General features: G+C 42.5%; 1 protein-coding gene across 1 annotated transcript in view; it reads right to left on the bottom strand.

Annotated features, from left to right (window-relative positions):
• Positions 1-2,213: 2,213 nt before the first annotated feature.
• Positions 2,214-20,501, bottom strand: part of stab2 (stabilin 2) — a 93,358-nt gene continuing 75,070 nt past the window's right edge. Inside the window, exons 64-69 of the mRNA XM_083758227.1 lie at positions 20,254-20,373; positions 19,698-19,844; positions 17,851-17,961; positions 11,178-11,309; positions 3,374-3,487; positions 2,214-2,323 (exon numbers count right to left, since the gene is read on the bottom strand). Of these exons, the coding sequence (XP_083614353.1) occupies positions 2,264-2,323; positions 3,374-3,487; positions 11,178-11,309; positions 17,851-17,961; positions 19,698-19,844; positions 20,254-20,373 (684 nt within the window). The 3' untranslated portion in view covers positions 2,214-2,263. The remainder of the gene's footprint in view (positions 2,324-3,373; positions 3,488-11,177; positions 11,310-17,850; positions 17,962-19,697; positions 19,845-20,253; positions 20,374-20,501) is intronic.

Below are 20,501 nucleotides of genomic sequence, written 5' to 3'. Positions count from 1 at the left end.
GTAACGTTTGAGGCAGACTAACATCAGTCACTCTACCGTTCACTATAGTTGAAGAGGTACGCCTGGTGAGGGTTTAAACCCCAGCTATGTCGGCTCCGCCTACAGGAAATACGTAATGTGCGACCATGAGACCCGTTTCTGAATTAGTCTATAGGATATCCTACCTGACCGAGGAGCGTTTAAAAAAAAAAAAAGAGTTTTAACATGTTATTTGTGTGATCATTTGCATATTTTATTGTATGCTCATTCGCATATCTTATTGTCTACTCATTTGCATATCTTATTGTATGGTCATTTGTATACTTGTTTAATACATTGTTTAATAAATTGATTCTTGAAAGACTGTGGTTTTTAAACACCAGAGGGAGTTCAACAAACGACGTGCAAACATCTCACCATATGGTGCCCTGTAGTCCTAGTGAGGTTAGGGTGACTAGATCCAAAGTGTTCATTTGAGGGACAAGTATCACTTGTGTGGGATGGGACAAGACGGGACGGGGTAGCTACTTATTACTTAAAACCTTTGATTCTAACATGTAAACAAAATGTAATAAGAAGGTTGCCTCTTATATCCTATTCTGGAAAGTTATGTCAATTCTGGCATATTTTCATATAATGCTCAAATTAGGAGCCCAAATTTGGAGCTCTGGCTCATGGACTTCTGACTCATTTTGCTATTGCCATTAACACCTGAATGCAGCCTGACTACTGACCGCAGTAATGTAAACCAACCAGAATATCTACTGAGAATACAGGTTCTGTCTATAAAGAGACACAATTTGGCCATGCAGTTCAAACCTGTCACCCTGCACTGCAGAGCCACTATTACATAGACTTGATAGACAAGCACTTACCATGTTGTTGTTCTGTAGCTGCTGATGCCCTTTTAGGATGACCAGAATCAAATCCAAACTGTTAATTTGAGGGGCAGAAGTATTTGTGTGGAACCGGGGGGACGGGGCGGCGTTAGCAACCTATTACACAAATGCGTGTAATAGACCATAGGCCTAATAATGCCTATCATTTTATTATTAAACCCCTCTGATCTCACATTTGGTTTTAAATGCTAATTTTGGTCATGGGTAGTATGGCTGACTTGGTACCGTAGCCTAGGGGATATTTCTCATGTTATTTTAACAGACTTAGTAGGCTACATTTTGCAGGAAAGAGGCAATGAGAGCTTTACAACAGAAAGCCAACTATTAGGGGACTATAGGGCATTTGAACACTATAGTCACAATGTGGGACATGGTCTCAATTTGTGGGACACCTGAAAAGTCCTGGGAATGTGGGGCTGTCCTAGCCTGGTTTCCAGCCCATAGACCCCGCCCACTCGACTGAGCGCACTGGTTCTTTCAAACAAAATTACGCACCATATATGTAATTTCTGATTTGGTTTAGTTGTGAGCATTACTTGCTTACACTTTGCGGTGTAACCTTCTTTCTTACTTTTGATAAGAACCGTTTGCTGATTGATGGTTCCTTAATGTCTAGCAAAAACTGATTTGACTATTGGAATGAATTATGCACTTGTAATAATACATAAACAAGTACAATGTCGAATTTCATTAACAAAGTAATATATCTGTCATTTATTGAAGTGATATTTGGTGAATATACATTTAATCAAATGACCCCCTGACACCATGGGGACTTTTAACAATTCCTAATACTCATTGGTACTCTTCAGAATCAATATACAGAGGAACTTATACAGCATGAAGAAAACAATCAACCATGAGAGAACATGTGGAGTTAAAATGTGAGAAGATGAACATTTGATGGATATAGCTAAAACATTCAAAGTCATCTTTAAATGCATCTCAAGACTGAAGATCTGGGTCGCCCAAACCACCTCTGGAAGTGGTCAGAGATTGTTGTCAACGTTAATACCTAGACGTGAACACATTGATAACTGTCTGTAAGTAGGCAGAATCCATTTGATCAATCAGTGTTGGTGAGATCCCGATTGTACCTTAACGGCTGTTCTGGATGCGAGATAAACTCCATGGCGACAATTCTGTCGATATTGTCTGTTCCTTGATCTTCCTCTAAGGCCTCTGGGAACCATGCCCTTTTTCATCATAAAAAGATGTAAGCAGTTGCTAGTAGTTAAGAGGAGAAACGTCCCTTTCTCGGTGCAGCCTTCCTTAGTTTGCAAATGCTGGTTTACGGTGGCGTGCATGTTCAGTAGCATGTTCTGTCCACACCACACGACTTCCGCTAGCTAACAGGGTTTCCTAGCCAGAAGAACAGGGGCCTCTTAGCTGTCCTGGAGTAGGTCGTAGGGGCCACCGTTCACCACTTCATGCTTGTCCTCTGCCTGTGAACAAGAGCTATTCGTCAGCCACACAGAAAAATAGCGGTGCCGACCATGGATCCAAAACTGGTTCTTCAGAGTGATGCCACAGAAGAACCATTTTGTTCCAGAAATAACCTTTCAAACCACAGTTCTTTAAAGTACCATTTATTTTAAAGGTTCGATAAAGAACCAGTAACTATTTAGCTGTCTACGTGATAATGTGAAAGAACGATAAACCCTAAACCAATACAAAAGTTATAATGGAAATACTCAAGCATAGTACAAATATCTCCAAATTGTACTCACGTACAGTACTTAAGTAAATGTACTTAGTTACTTTACACCACTGCATGATTGTTCAAACAACTCAAAATCTCAAAGTACGTATATCGAAATGAAAACAGCAACATTGACTATGTATCGTATTGTTTTGCAATGCAAATAATCAATATTTAATCGTTTTGCTATGCAATTAGTCGATTGTATTATTAGTAAATGTTTGTGTGTGGTATTTAGCAATTTTTTGAAGAAAAATGAAAGAGGGGTTTAATTACTTAATTTTAAATAATGTCAATGTATTTTAAATAGTTACTGTATAGATTTCAAATCATTGAATCATTTTCTTTAAACACATTCCCTCCCGTTACCATAGGCGGGATCGTGCGGCCAGTGCCAGTGTAATGCACAAAATAAGCAAAGAAGAAGAGCCACATCCGCTCGGCCAGGAAGTGATTGCTCTCCATAGCTGTAGTCTAGACTTGCGATTAACGATTAATATTCTTAGTGCGATTAATGTTTAATGTTTTATTAGGCTGTAAATATGTCATTTTATCCCATTCTGAGCACAAAAAACAAAAAGTACATATATTTGCCCGCAGACCCGCATCTTAAGATGTTCTATATTTATTGAAAGATTTGTAAAATAAATCACAATTTTTCAAAAGTTGCAGTGACGCGCTATGAACTTGTATATCTGTCATTTTTTAATAGCCAAAGTATAAAATAATGGTAATAGTGGTTACACAGTATGCTTTCCTGATCACTCAAAGACAGTAACGTGATGTGACCTACAGGGGGAGCAGAGGAGCTGGGCTCAACAGCAGCAGACTCTGGACCTCCGTCGTACACCGGGTTACAGATGCTGGGGTCACAGTCAGGAGCGGACGACTGCTCTTCTCCTTCGTCCTGTTAGCACACGCACACGCGCACACACACACACACACACACACACACACACACACTCTCACACACACACACACACACACACACACACACACACACACGTGTGTGCAGAGGTCAGCAGCAGCGCTATACCAAAAATGCATTCGACTCCACCTCAAAACAAGCGACAAAAAAATCAAATCAAAACTAAGCTGTGATGACTAAAACTAAATAAACTAAATAAATGACAATTTTGTCAACACATAAAAACAAAAAAACGTTCGCGAGGGATTAGTGGATTGGTTTGATGATGTCAAACTGTGGCAATGAATGAAAATGAACAAACACTGCTCAAAACTGAATGAAGACAAACTCAGATGTTTTCTGACTACAATAAGGGCTCCATTTCCGTCACCGCTAAACCCCCTATCCCTAAACTCTTTTCCTTTTTTTTATTATTTTGCAAAACATTGTTGAATAGTTAGTCTACAAGCTCACAACGTGTCAATGTAGATTGGCTAGTTGAAGTATTCAAAAATGTTTTTCAAAATAGTAAAAAAAATAAAAAGGCAAAGAAGTTTAGGGATAAGGGGTTTAGCTGTGACGGAAATTGAGCCCTAAGGGGTTAAAGCCAAAAGAAATACCAAGACTGAAAAATTTCAGACCAATTTTCAAACGATGTGGCGAACCCCGCAAATTTGCATCGATCTATGCCTGTCCTAGACAGCGATAAAAGGCTGTGTAAAATAAAAAATATATCATAAATTAAAAACATGGTGCACACAACTAGGGGTGGGTCCCGAAACTCGGGACCAAGTATGTACCGAACCGAACGTGCCTGGGTACCGGGTACCCATTACAATAATTCAATTTCGGTTCTCTCTATCGGTTCTCACAGACACGCGGTCACACGCTATTTATTTATTTTCTACCCTTTTAATAGAAGCGCAGGGAACAGAGCTGATCTACAAGCCTACACCGCGTTGCATCAGCGACGCGTTGTGGGCTTGTGGCTTGCAGAGGCGGGGCTATTTCTCTGCATGGAGTTGTCGAGGAGTGGAGACAGAGAGACGCACGGTGCAGAGAAGCATTGAAGCAACATCATTATTAAAGTTTCTTAAACGTAATTTTCAAGTGAAGTTTATGCGAGGCAACTTTTAAGAGAGGGGACAGGAGTCTTGTGCTCTGCTGCCTAAAGCCCGACACACACCGTCTGCGCAAAGCCGCGCGGCGCCGCCTGGAAAATAGAACTGGGTTCTATCGGCGCGCCAGGCGCCGCGGCGCGACGCGGCGGACGGAGCCGGTGTGCGTTAGGTTCATTGAAAATAATGGAGGCGGCTGTGTCCGACGCGCGGCGCCGCAGCCGGTGTGTGGTGGGCTTGAGTTGCCTCACTGCATGATCATGCATGTGCGCTGCACAGCATTGAATCAATATCAACCCACCACCGTTCTCACCCATCGGCTGGAGATGCCCCCCCCCCATTAGCGATGCTAATTTGTGTGTGTGTGTGTGTGTGTGTGTGTGTGTGTGTTGCTCTCAGATCTCAGACATGCTTTTATTTGTCATTGTCAGTAGTTAGTAGTAAGAGAAGTAGCCTACACTACAACACTATTGCCCTGGGTAAATACAGAATAGATATATTATATTTAAAATAATCACTATATTATCCACAAATGGCTCAATAAAGGAGAGGATGTTACACTATTCATTGTACATTATATATATACTCAAATTGACATTGAGCTTTTTTGTTAAATAAACATTTGACCTCTTATTTAAGTTATTTTATACCATTTTGGAACCGAAATAGGGAACCGTTAAGAACCGGAATCGATAAGCAGAACCGGAATCGGTACCGGTCTCGAAAAAATCCTAACGATACCCATCCCTACACACAACGCACACCAAATTTTGGGGTGGTAAATTACGTTTTCCCAAAGTTGCCTTTAGCGAATGTGTGTCAATCCATGCTTCATTTTATAGAAGCAGCTTTAATACATACTCATATTGAAATTACTGTAGGGCTTGCCTCTACAGCCACATGGTGCATAGCAACAGTCTCAACAGTCTCTCTCTCTCTCTCTCTGCAAACTAAAAGCTGAATAACTCCTAATCTACGGAGCTCTCCGTGGTTTGGTCAATTAGCGCGATGTTCGGAGGTCTTTGCTGATTATCCGGTTGTCTAGATGGAAACATTGGTGCTTTCTAGAGCAAGGATGGCTATATTTTAGCTCGCTAGCATTGACGCTATTTATTTAGCACAAGATGTGATCTGTTTCTGTGCTGCGTGCGCAGCCTCTCCAATTTCACGCATGCGCACACCACTCGTGCTCACACAGGTACAGGTAAACAGGTACACAGGTACACGGACATTGCTGGATGTAAAAAAAAACCCAGAGGAAGACACTTATAGGCATGTAGACTTCAGTAGTCCATTATGCACCTGCATTATAAGGTTGCAAGTGAGAACAGAAGTAAACTAGAAAAAGTGCCCTTCTGGGCACAGGTCTCCACCAGGATTCTTCCTCAGCCTAGTGGGAATATGCGTGCACAGGAATATGCGTGCACAGTTTCATGGCAATCGGACGCTGCGTTGAGGAGTTGTGGCGATTTGTACAAAGCGGGCTACTCCTGAAAACTGTAGGAGCCAATCGTGGCCAATCAGGATGGAATATGAGAAATCAAACAAACCTGTCTTGATCACATGACTATGGAGATCATGTGTACCGATTTGCGTGAAATTTGGATAAAATCTGAAGGAGTAATAATAGAAAATGTGTTTTACATATGTGGGCCTCCTGGTGGCGCTATAAAGAGCAGATGTGAAAAATTCCAGACAAAGGTTTTTCCTTGGCCTCTAGGGAGTTGGCATACAAAGTTATCCACGTGATCCGTGCAGTTAGAGGTAAAAACACTTTTCGGCCAGTTATAGCGCCACCTTGAGGCTGAGTTGAAATTGTTCATGTGGCATTTCGTCCTCGGCCTAGTGGGAATGTGGTTGCACAATTTCAGGGAAATCACGCGATGTGTTCATGATTTGCAGCATTTTGTTTGAAACTGAGCACTCCTGTGAACTTTGGAAGCCAATCTTAAGAAATCAGGATGGAGTGTGAGAAATCTGAAAGACCGGTTTCGTTGAATGGCTCTAGAGAGACTGTGTACCAATTTGCGTGATGTTTGGACAAAATCTGTAGGTGTACTGTGCAAAAGCTTGTTTTGCACAAAGCGGCCTCCTGGTGGCGCTATAACAGGCCGTTCTGGAAAGTTTGGGGCAGAGGTTCATCGTTGGCATCCAGGGAGTGTGTGTGCAAAATTTGGCATCGACCGGGTTAACGGTGGCCGAGATTAGCTGCTCACGGACGGACGGACACACACACACACGGACACACGGACGGACGGAGTGCAAAACATACTCTCCCCCCATGCCTTCGGCCTGGTGGAGACAATTACAAGAGAACCCTTTGGTTTGGCAACTAAAATGGGATACAGTGATAGGTGTGCAGTGGGCACTATATACAGCTCCATCTCACTGAATTAGAATCATTTGTAAAAGTTGATTTTCTTCTGTAATATAATTCAAAAAGTGAAACTTGCATATATATTCTCAATTCATTGTGCATAAAGTGAACCTTTTTCGTTTTAATCTTGATGATTATGGCGTACAGCTCATACAAATCAAAAAATCCTATCTCAATGAATTAGAATATTTTACGAGACCACTAAGAAAATGTTTTTTTTAAATGAGAAATGCTGCCCATCTGAAAAGTATATTAATGTATGCAGTTACTACTTGGTCTGGGCTACTTTTGAACTAATTATTTCATCAATGGCTGGGGCGTGGCATGGAGGTTGACAAGGTTGACAATACAACCTAGATTCAATGTGGGGTTCAGGTCAGGCCAGTTGGCTGGTCAGTTAAGCACAGTAATACCATGGTCAGTACACCAGTTACTAGTAGTTTTGGCACGGTGGGCAGGTGCCAAGTGCGGCTGGAAAAAGAAAATCAGCATCAATATAAATCTTTTCATGTACAGAGGCACACAGTGCTGTAAAATATCATAATAGATGGTTGTGTTGAAACTCTGGACATGACAAAACACTGTGCTGATTTAGGCCATGGTATCTGCATGTAATGGTGTTGACACTGACAGTGAAAACTTAACAATGGTTTCAACTAGGGATGCACCGAAAGGGAAATTCTTGGCCGAAACCGAATACAGGAAAAGTTGGCTGAAAACCGAATATCCGAATATGATTAATATTATACATATTTTTTCCTACCATTGCTGTCATGGCCGTACCTTAATACTGAATATTCGGTGCATCACTAGTTAAAATAGTATGTTTATACAGAGTAAGTAAAGAATAAATAATCTCTCAATCACCTGGTAATGACTGTGACACAGTCCTGTAGCTGAAAGGTCAGAAGGTCAGTCCTTGCAACCACAATGTTTCCAGCCAGACAGGTCTAGTCCAGAATGCCACTTAAGCACTATATACTTTGTTGTACAACAAATAGCGAAAGTAGTTGACCTACAAGCTTGTAGATGTTTGGAAAATGTGAAAGATTTAGAAAGCTTTTGCCTATAATGCCATGTTGAAAGTGGTTATCACTTAACATACCTAGACCCGCACAGTGTCATTGGTATGAAGTGTAACTGAATATCTCTGTTGTAGTATCCCCCACTTAACCCATTAAGACCTGAGTTTGATTCTACAAATGTTATGTTATGGTTATGGCTAAACTTAACTTAAATAATAATCACTGTTATGGATCCATAAAACATTTATTCAGCTCTTTTGAATGCATTAATTGCATACACTATTCGTGATATATTTTCTGTTTTTGTGGTCTCGTAAAATATTCTAATTCATTGAGATAGGATTTTTAGATTTTCATGAGCTGTACACCATAATCATCAAGATTAAAACAAAACAAGGTTTTAAATACTTCACTTTATGCACAATGAATTGATAATATATGAAAGTTTCACTTTTTGAATTATGTTACAGAAGAATAAAAAGGTTTTAAATAACTTTTACAAAATATATTCTAATTCAATGAGAATCTGGAGCTGTAGTTCCCAGCAACGTCTAGATAGATGATGATATATTTAAAGGTATATTCAGTGATTTCACTTAATTCAAATATCACTTATTTTTTTGTTTTGTTGTGATAATCCTCCCTACTATAGAGTGTGCTGGCCATATAAGGAGTTCCTCCCTGTCCCCAGTTAACCCCTGGGGGTCAAAAAACCTTAGGTTTCGTTTTTGACTCTCTATCCTGATTGGACGAAAGGCTGGGTCCCACAGCCAAAAACGAAACCTAAGGTTTTTTGAGTGAAATCACTGAATATACCTTTAATCATCATAATTCACCAGGTTTACCAAGAGTGTTATAGGAAGATTTGGGTATAACAAATCTTCCTATAACTGCCATCTTGGAAATATACAAATCATACTTCCACCCAATCATAAAGATAAGCATTTCAACATAATCTAATTGTCTAAAAAAATACACAACAAGTTTGCATATGTTGATCATCTGGTTCAAACATTGCATCCCACACCGTTTATATGTGGTGGCGATATTGGATTTGGCTGCTGTGGCGACCCCGAAGATCGCTGACTTGGGTGCCCTAGCTAAATCATTAGAGCATGCCCTTGGCTACATCTGGGGAAACTTTGGTGATTAGACTGATCCCTTAGGGCCTGGACTATTCAAAGAGAAGCAGCAAGCCGTTTGTGGCTGATATTTTAGTTAGGCCATCAGTTGCAATATTAGTTTTAAGCAGTTTCTGCACAAGTATTATGGAGTTGGTTACCTTTATACAATGACACATTATGTACATAATTATCAGGAACATATATAAATTATTGCATAAAGTTGGATGGAAAAATATTCGCCAATAAATGACAATTTACACTATGTATGGATTTTAAGCATTTTCCTCACACTTGATTTCAAATCAGAATATTGAATTGGATTCCCCATAATATGAAAACATACAAATGACACTTCAGTCTTATATTTATACCTTGTTTAGACAAAAATATAAGCATTTTATTATGTTTCAGCATAGTGGTTTAAATGGTCCATTTTGAGGGCTTAGCGGCCATTTTTGAGCTTGGCATGCAGCAGATTTGGATTCTTAATATCGCTAGAAAACATGTATGCCATAAATTAACATGATTTGCCTTCAGCACTTTAAATAAGCACAAGAAATCCTGCCTTGACTATCTAAGCTAATTTAAAAGAAACCCTCTGACTGCAGTGACTGTCACTGTTCTGGCCTGGGTAGAGGGAACGTATTTAGGCTCTCTCTGTCAGGACTCAGCAGCACCGTGCTCTCTCTCTCTCTCTGAGGAGCGCAGATGCAGAGCTGCAGAGAACAGAGTGGGAGGGGCGAGCACGCACACTAGCTTCTTAAAGAGACAGGCTGCATTTTCATATCGCTACACTATATACATACGCCCCCTTAAATACTTTTTGTCTCCACCAGGCCGAAGGGGGAGAGTATGTTTTGCACTCCGTCCGTCCGTCCGTCCGTCCGTGTGTGTGTGTGTGTGTGTGTGTCCGTCCGTGAACAGCTAATCTCGGCCACCGTTAACCCGGTTGATGCCAAATTTTGCACACACACTCCCTGGATGCCAACGATGAACCTCTGCCCCAAACTTTCCAGAACAGCCTGTTATAGCGCCACCAGGAGGCCGCTTTGTGCAAAACAAGTTTTTGCACAGTACACCTACATATTTTGTCCAAACATCACGCAAATTGGTACACAGTCTCTCTAGAGCCATTCAACGAAACCGGTCTTTCACATTTCTCAGACTCCATCCTGATTGGTTAAGATTGGCTTCCAAAGTTCACAGGAATGCTCACTTTCAAACAAAATGCTGCAAAACATGAACACATCGCGTGATTTCCGTGAAATTGTGCACCCACATTCCCACTAGGCCGAGGACGAAATGCCACATGAACAATTTCAACTCAGCCTCAAGGTGGCGCTATAACTGCCCGAAAAGTGTTTTTACCTCTATCTGCACGGATCTGTGGATAACTTTGTATGCCAACTCCCTAGAGGCCAAGGAAAAACCTTTGCCTGGAATTTTTCACATCTGCTCTTTATAGCGCCACCAGGAGGCCGACATATGTAAAACACATTTTCTATTATTACTCCTTCAGATTTTATCCAAATTTCACGCAAATCGGTACACATGATCTCCATAGTCATGCCATGTCCTACATTCCTATCCTGGTGGAGACCTGTGCCCAGAAGGGCACTTTTTTTTTTGTGAATCTGCGCTGATCTCATAAAAGACCGCTATGGGTGCTGCCACACTATCAAAAGAGCCGCGCACGTTTTCGGCTGCGCACAGCTTCAAAACCGGGTTTTTATACAGCTGGTGGATGGAAAAAAAGCTCCACTTCCGCGGACGACTTGCGCGGCGGCCAGATTCCCGGAAGCGCTCTCCTCCGCGTCAATCGTCCGCGGAGGTGGAGCTTAATTCCCATCCACTAGCTGTCTAAAAAGCAGCTGCGCACACGCATCACAGCTTATTCTGAGCGCAAAACCGTTTTGCGCCTAGGCGTGGAAACAGGGTATGAAATCCTCAGGACGGAAATCCGTCCCCAGGACGGAGAACTTTAAGCGCTGCTTCCTTGAAAATAGCCGATCTGCTGTCACTGCTGCTTGCTTGTCACACACATACCTTAAAATAGTGGAACTGGAAGGGCTTCGTTTTATGGGTGTAGAAATGGTAGCCGACAAAAATGACCCCAGCCACCAGCATCACCAGCAGCAACGCCCCGACTCCCAGCGAAGCCTTGTGCGCCACAGGAATCTGGGGAGAGAGAGGACAGACGATCAGTCATAGACACCGTCAATGTTCAAGGCACGGGACAAACCCACGCACAATGTTTGTTGAACTAGCCGATCAACAAACTGTGAGCTTGTAGATCGGCTATTTGAACTATTCAAAAATGTTTTTTTAAATAGTAAAAAAGGCAAAGAAGTTTAGGGATAAGGGGTTTAGCACTGACGGAAATAGGTCCCTAAGTCCCCGGTGCCTCTGAGATGTATAGTGGAGTAGAAGCACTGGAAATTGGAAATACTCACGTGAAGTAAAAAGAAATAAAAAGAATCTCAAATTTGTTGATATTTATTTTGCTCCGTTGTGTTGTTTATTAGCAATTTAAGAAATATTGTCCATTGACTTCCATTGTAACGGGGAAACAGCTCTCAAAGTCAATTTTTTAGCACATAAACGAACGCAACAAAAGCAGTTTATGACATCAGGAAAACTCATGTGGTTTTATTTTTAATAAAAAAATTGTCTTGTTTTGACTAATTTGTGTAGAAAGAAGATCCGGTAGGTATGCCTACGCTGACCGAATCACTGCTGTTCACGCTGAGTAAAAAACGATCTGATTGGACCAAAACTGTACACCACTTCCTTATTGGAAACGACGAGGATGAAAACGAATGGATTTGATCTCGTCCGCTTGTCACTAAAAACATACACAATGGACGTGTTTGAGGGAGACACTTTAGAAGAAGTGTGTAAAGTGTCTGTGTCTGGGATTGCTCATATGCGAGGCTGCAGCTGGGTGCATCTCAAACAGCATGGAGACTTCTGTTTACAAACGAAACCTCGCGAGACGTCCCCGTGAGAGTTGGGAACGCCGTAGTACTGCTTCAGTCTATCTCCGACTAAAATAGTAACTTTATAAATCTTAAGTCTTAAAAGACGGAAATAAAACCGCATGAGTTTTCCTGATGTCATGAACTGTCAGAAACAGCTTTTGTTGCGTTGGTTCTTGTGCTAAAAGAGTGACTTTGAGAGCTGTTTCCCCGTTACAATGGAAGTCAATGAGCGACTTTTTTATTTCTTAAATTGCTAATATACAACACAACGGAGCGAAATAACTCATGGAATGAAATAGTTTGCCCATCAAAAGGTAAGAAAACAACCCAAACCTCTCAAAAAGTGGTCTTACCCTTTAAGAAAATGTACTTAGTTCAGTCAGACAACTAACGAATAGATTTAGCAATATTTATTACAGAATGAGTAGTGTGCTATTTGACTTGGCGTTCGGCTCTGCTAGATTTTCTCCCTGCTCGGCACGATTAAGCACTAACATAAAACATTAAGAGCAGTGTAAAGTATTAGGTCATTTACGTCCTTTATTTACTGTGTGTACTGTGAATATATTGTTCTCTTATATTCAAGGTGTTACGGTAGACCACTGTCTATATCCGGGCACTTTCAGCGCATTCATTCAGTGTTCAGTGTGTTGTATTTCCTGCATGTGAGCAGCACAAAATAAACATCCGAGATGAGAAGCAATGTCTACCGACTACTTTGTTAACCTACCTACGCAGGGAGCCGCTGAGCATATATGACGATGCTCTACAGGTTATGGGCCCAGCTAAAGGAAACGAAGTGAGTAGTTATATACCGTCAGAAGACTAGAACGCGGGGAAAAAAGCACGCGGAAGCTAAGAGTAGTTTGGCAAGTCAAAGTCGGAGCTACGTTAGCAACATGGCTAGTCGAGGGACGGACGGTACGTCGAATCATCTCATATTCGATGGGAATGAAGAAAAATATGGACTTTGGGAGACCAGGTTTTTGGGACGTTTGCACACTATGAAGTTAAAAGAGACAATTCTGAATGAACCAACCGATGTCACCCCAGCGGGGTTGGCAGCCGACGAGAAGAAAAACGCCGACTGTTATGCAGAATTGATCCGGCTCATAGATGACAAAAGCCTGTCACTGATCATGCATGAGGCATCAGACCAAGGCAGAGAAGCTTTGAAAATCCTGAGAGAACATTATGCCGGGAAGGGAAAGCCCCGTATAATAGGTTTGTATACCTCACTGACAAGGCTTCACATGGCAAGTGGGGAAGGCGTAACAGACTATATGATAAGAGCGGAGGCCATCATCACAGCCCTGAGAAATGGAGGTGAAGTTCTGAGCGACGGATTGACCGTAGCCATGATCCTGAACGGTCTACCGGAGTCATATAAGCCCCTAGCCATTCATGTGACTCAGAATGAGGATCAAGTCACACTCACAGACTTCAAGAGAAGACTGAGAAATTATGAACAAACCGAAAAGATGAACGCAGCAGAGTCGACAGACAACGTGATGAAAACACACGTGAGACAAGGCCGGGGACCCACAAAGGGTGAAGAATGCAGCTTGGTGTGTTACAAGTGCGGCACCAAAGGCCACAGAGCGAAAGACTGCCGCAAAAAGACGTGGTGCAGCAACTGCAAAAGTAACACACATCAAGACTCCACATGCCGGCGAAAAGAGCAACAGGATCGTCGTGATGGTGTCCGGAAGGTGTCTGAAGAGAAGAGCGCTTCAGATTTCTTCTTCAAAGCGGGAGGCGTGGACGGCGGGGACCGACCAGCACTGAGATGGCAGCCACCGGACGGTGTCCAGATGAGAGGCCTCATGGTGGACGCTGGAGCAACATCTCACATCATCAACGACATCAGAAAATTCAAGAACTTCGACGACACGTTCCAGGCTGGAAAGCATTCAGTGGAGCTGGCCGACGGGACCAGATGCAACGGCATCGCACAGCAAAGGGGAGATGCCGTGGTGAGCCTGTTTGATGACACTGGACAACAGGTTACTGCAACGCTCAGTGGAGCGTTGTATATGCCTTCTTATCCTCAAGACATCTTCTCCGTCGCAACAGCCACAGCCAAAGGATCAACTGTTGTCTTCAAGAAAGGTGAAAATGTCATGATAAGTAATGAGGGTACAAGGTTTGACATCCATGAGTACGGTAAATTGTACTACCTTCACACGGCTGATGAAAATGTTGATAAATGTAATGGTTGTCATGATATGCAAACTTGGCATGAGATTATGGGCCATTGTAACTATGAAGATGTGCATAAATTACAAGAAGTGGTAGAGGGTATGCAGATAAAAGGCAAAGCCATAAGGCCACCACTATGTGAAATATGTACGCAGGGTAAATTTACTCAGACGAGAAATAGAGACCCAGATAGGAGGGCAGAGGAACCCCTACAGCTAGTACATACTGACCTAGCTGGTCCTATACAAACAGAGTCCATTAATGGATATAAATATGCACAGTCGTTTACAGACGACTACTCCAGCGCTGTATTTGTATACTTCCTAAAAGCCAAAAGCGATACAATACAGGCTACTGAAAGATTCCTAGCTGACATCGCACCATATGGGAAAATAAAATGTTTGCGATCAGACAACGGAAGTGAGTTCACAAGCAGTGGCTTTCAGTCACTATTAACTAGGAACCAAATAAGACATGAAACGTCAGCGCCTTACTCTCCTCACCAGAACGGTACTGCCGAAAGAGGCTGGCGGACACTGTACGAGATGGGCAGATGTATGCTGCTAGAAAGCAATCTACCAAATAAATTATGGAATTATGCTATCCAGACAGCTGCCCATGTTAGGAATAGGTGCTATAACAGACGCACTAAACAAACCCCATTCCAGATGTTGACGGGCAGAAAACCAAATGTGGCAAAAATGCAAAAATTTGGGTGTGATTGTTTCACATACAGACAAGAAAAACGAAAGCTTGACTCAAAATGTGACCAAGGTGTCTTCGTAGGCTACGACAAAAATAGCCCAGCCTACCTGGTGTATTACCCAAACACAGGGAGGGTTCAGAAACACCGGTTGGTGAAGTTTATGACTAAGACAGCTCAGGAAAAAGAAACCCAAACGCAAGAGTCACACACTGAGGAGGTACACCTTTGGGAGAGCAGCAATGAAAATGTACATGAGCAAAGTGTGCAGGGTCAAGATGGGGCTGAGGTTGAAAGTGCTGAAACAGCGGCTAGAAGGTACCCATCTAGGATCAGGAAAAAGCCAGGTTACCTAGATGATTACGTGACTACTTGTGTAGATTTCTGTTATAGAGCTGTTTGTGATGTCCCTCAAACCTATCAGGAGGCTATAACCTCAGTTAAATCAAAGCAGTGGAAAAATGCTATGGATGAGGAAATAAAATCCCTAGAGGAAAACAAAACATTTGCTTTCACTACTTTGCCACCAGGCAAAAAGCCAGTGGGGGGCAGATGGGTCTATGCTATGAAAAATGACATTGATGGGTCAGATAGATTCAAAGCGAGATTTGTGGCAAAGGGGTATAGTCAGAAAAAGGGTACTGACTATGAAGAGACATTTTCTCCCACAGCCGACATGACCAGTGTAAGGGTGGTCATGCAAAAAGCGGTACAAGAGAATCTCATTCTACACCAAATGGATGTGAAGACAGCATATTTGCATGCGCCAATAGACTGTGAAATATACGTTGAGCAACCAGAGGGTTACGAAAAAATGTCTCATACAGGAGAAGAGCTGGTATGTAGATTGCAGAAATCACTGTATGGTTTAAAACAGTCAGGCAGGAACTGGAACACAGTCTTACATGCATGCTTAACCAATGATGATTTTGTACAAAATTCTGCTGACCACTGTGTATATTCAAGGGAAAAACATGGTGACAAGGTCATTATTATCATATGGGTGGATGATCTGATAATAGCAGCAAGTAACGAAAAGATACTTAAAGGTGTAAAGGAGATGCTTACTGCTAGATTCAAAATGAAGGACTTAGGCAAACTGAGAAACTTCCTGGGTATTGACTTTAATCAGACAGAAGGTTGTGTCAAAATGTCACAGGGAAGATACGTAAACAAAATACTGGAAAGGTTTGACATGTTAAACTGTAAACCGAGGGAAACCCGCTGTGAGCCAAAGCTAGAATACACTAACAATGCTGTAAAAATGGAAGATCCCAAAAGGTACAGGGAGGCAGTAGGCAGTTTCATCTACCTATCTACTTGCACTCGACCTGACTTAAGCTTTGTAGTGAGTAAGCTGTCTCAACACTTCTCTGAGCCAACTGAAGAGCATTGGCTCACAGTGAAACATGTACTCAGGTACCTAAAAGGAACAACAGAGAAAGAGTTATGTTTCAGAAAAAATCACAAAGAAGGTCTAGGCCTACGGGTATATACTGATGCTGATTGGGCAGCTGATGTGACTGACAGGCGCAGCACAACAGGTTACTGTGTTAGTCTCAGTGAAAATACCGCTCTGATCTCATGGAAAACAAGAAAACAGGCAACAGTGGCTCTTTCTACATGTGAGGCAGAATACATGTCCCTAGCTTCAGCTATGCAAGAATGTCTCTATTTAGAACAGCTACTTAAAGGCATTGACAAATATGACTATGCAAAGACAAAAGTCTATGAGGATAATCAAGGTGCTCTAGCTCTAGCTAAGAACCCTGTCAACAGACAGAGATGCAAGCACATTGACATAAGGTATCATTTCATAAGGGAAATTGTAAATGGAGGAAATGTGATTTTGGAGTATTGTCCTACAGATAAAATGATTGCAGATGTATTGACAAAACCTGTAACCAAGCTAAAGTTAAAGAATTTTGCCAGAGACATGTTTGGTACTCCAAGTGAGTGATAATATCACACTGTTAAGTTCTGAATGTTATTATTTTTCTTCATTTATTTATTTTTGTGAACCCAGTAAGCAAAGAACGAGTGGGGGTGTAAAGTATTAGGTCATTTACGTCCTTTATTTACTGTGTGTACTGTGAATATATTGTTCTCTTATATTCAAGGTGTTACGGTAGACCACTGTCTATATCCGGGCACTTTCAGCGCATTCATTCAGTGTTCAGTGTGTTGTATTTCCTGCATGTGAGCAGCACAAAATAAACATCCGAGATGAGAAGCAATGTCTACCGACTACTTTGTTAACCTACCTACGCAGGGAGCCGCTGAGCATATATGACGATGCTCTACAAGCAGGGAGATAGATATACAATAAAACCCCCATGGGGAGCATAAATAACAGAGCCCACCGGTGGTGCTGGGGTGGTGGTGGGAGAAAACATCACATACAACCAGGAACCATATGCAGAGGAAGGCAGGAAGAGCATGCCTAGTGAGCTTAAGTAGCCCGCCCAATTGGTCAGCTGACTGCCGCTTCAGCGAATGACGTGTGGGACTTGCACACACTTATACGCCCACATAGTAATGCATGTTAACCCCTTGAGTATAGTATGCGCCTTTGAGCATGGCATGAGCCCCCTCGAGTATGTCTGACTGAACTAACTCCGCAGGCTACGTCTCATTTAATTTCCACCACTGCTGTTACCCAGGTATCCTAGTCTCTACCCATTCAGCTATCTGGTGGCGCCAGGTTGAAAGGGATTAAGCATTTAGCATTCAGCATGCTGATCACAACTCGGCGCCTCTCTCAGCTTCGAGCAATCACAAGGCGCTTCGTCTGTTTCAGGTGTGTGTGTGTGCGTTGTGCGTGGTCACACACCGTTTGCAGAGGAGGTGGCGCTTTGAGTGCACCCCGGAGCACGTGGATGATCCCGTTGGACGCCAGGATGTCGGAGTCCGTGATGAAGCGGTCGTTGATGTAACGGGAGGCCTGGGGAGACAACGGCATGCAGTGTCCGTGTGACGTACGTACAGAAGAAGTTTGCCAAGGGACCCACACTAGTGAAAATAGCCGATCTACAAGCTCCGTGCCGCAGTGGGAGCTTGTAGATCGGCTATTTTCACTACTTCTTAAACATTTTGTTTTCTAATTTAAGGAATTTCTTAGGTCACATTCACACCATAGAGCTTTGCTGCGATTAAAACGAATTTTGCTGCGCATTTTCAGAAAGTGCACTTCGTTTGGCAAGTGTGAAGGCTCATTCGAATCCTAATGCGTATCAAAGAACCGTATTGTACTCCGAGCAAAAACGGGGGTTTCGCTTCGCTTCCAATCGCACTTGATTACGATTCGGTGCAGGTGTGAATGCAATCCGCAGTAAATAAAGAAAATGAAGCAAACAATGTGGCGGGTGAGGAGCTGAACACAGTTGGAGACGGAGAAGGCCTATTTTACGCAGCGCAAAATGTCCCGTTACCGTGGATAGACGTGGTCGAATGAGGAGACTGAAGCACTGATCGAAATGAGGACGAGTACATTAATCAATCAGTGTAATAGTATTATAGCCTACAGAATATTCTGTCTGTCTGACTGTCTGTGCGTGCCGTAAACATGGAGTGCTGTCACTGTGTGGGGACTGGGGAGTAGGGACTTTCATCTCGATAAACTTGTAAACATTTTGCCTGCTGTCTGTTATATCAGTGCGCTCAGCGCTGTGCCTCCATGCCCAAAAGAACAGTGCGTGGCTGCGTGCGTATAGTGAGAGAGAGAGAGAGGGGGGGGGGGGGGGGGGGGTCCAGTCCCAGACGGCACGACACATGCACGTTATGAGTATAATTTTATCACCATAGATTTCACTGTGTAGGCTAGTTCATGAATGGAACACATTGATAAAGGTCCCCCTGCTGTTTCCAATCACTGAGGATGACAGTGTGAAGGCAAACCGCAGCAAATTAGATATATATTTAATATGCAAGAATCCCAATTTCTCCGCCCATGCGCATCGAGTCTACCGAAGTGGGAATGTGAGCTTAGATTTTTCATAGATTTCTTCATGAAATTACTGAAAAAAAATATTTTGTTTTGAATTAAAAAAAAAGTGTGTGTTTTGAAATAATAATAATAATAATTAAAAACCAAATGTGGGAAACAAGAAATAAAGAGACCCATAAGAATGTGTCCACGACCCACAATTTAGGACACAGTGGTGTACACTACAGTACATCCCCAAGCCTTTCTGGATCAGCCCACTGATTGAATACATTATTAGCATGATTATTAACAGTGCAGGTAGTATTGTATAGTCAAAAGTTATGCTACTTGTCTGCAATTCAGGCACTAATTCATTAGTGCCTGTATCTGCTACCCACTGGGGTAGCAGAGTGTTTCCAGTGAGCCAACATGCACAATAGCAGCACCCTGACTCTGTTTGACCAGAATGGAACAGAGCCTTCATTAGTAACATTAACACTGACTCTGTTTGACCAGAATGGAACAGAGCCTTCATTAGTATCATTAACACTGACTCTGTTTGACCAGAATGGAACAGAGCCTTCATTAGTATCATTAACACTGACTCTGTTTGACCAGAATGGAACAGAGCCTTCATTAGTATCACCTGTGAAGGAAGTCAGTAGAGACCCGCAGGTAGTCATTTCCAAAATGCGTATGAGCATAGAGACAGATAATTCCAGTGCTGCTTGTGCAGCGACAGAGAGAGAACTCACCAGAACTGTGGGGTTGAGGAAGTCGGCGATGCCAAAGACGGTGAGGCTGCCCATGCGGGTTCTGATCCGACTGCCGTTCCTCAGCTCACTGAGAGGCAGAACCTGACCTTCTGCCAGGTGGTACTCTACGTCCCTGTTGGACAGAGTCTACGCACGCACGTGCGAGCGCGCGTGCACACACACACACACACACACACACACACGCACATTGAAAGACAAGTAGTGTGGCGCATCTGTGAACACTATTCGCTCAAAGCATGAATTGCATCAAAGGTATTTTTTTTATTTCTTAGTTTGTGTGCTTCTTTTCTTTGTGGCTTTGTTTGTTTCAGTATTGTTTGTTAAATGCAACAAAAATGAGGTTATGTCTGAGCACTGAGCAGAAGTGTTTCCGATATTTGATGTGCAGTGACTTGAACCTAATGAATTGTATTAAAAAAGAAAAAGCATAAATTGACCTCAATGTTTTGTATTGTGTACTGTATGAGTGAGTACGAGAGAGAGAGAGAGAGAGAGAGAGAGAGAGAGAGAGAGAGAGTTTGCAGTTGTATCCAACCTGGTTCTCCCACAGCTCGGTGTTGTCAGGTACAAACAGAGTGGACTGCACATTGAGGTTACCGAGTCGTTTCATAAACTCTCTCCCAGACTCTGACACCTGCGAGTAGTTCAGGACTTGCTGGTGTAGAAAAACAACAAAGAGTGCAATTATCATTATTAGTATACATTTTTGGCATTTGAATTCACTGTGCCTTGTACTTGTACTTATTATCCACATATTATCCACAGGCTCTTGGAGCTAAACCC

This window comes from Protomyctophum parallelum, assembly GCF_964188405.1.
Source record: "Protomyctophum parallelum genome assembly, chromosome: 22".
Taxonomy (NCBI): domain Eukaryota; kingdom Metazoa; phylum Chordata; class Actinopteri; order Myctophiformes; family Myctophidae; genus Protomyctophum; species Protomyctophum parallelum.
The sequence above is the reverse complement of the archived record's forward strand: the minus strand, read 5'-3'. Positions and strand labels throughout refer to the sequence as shown.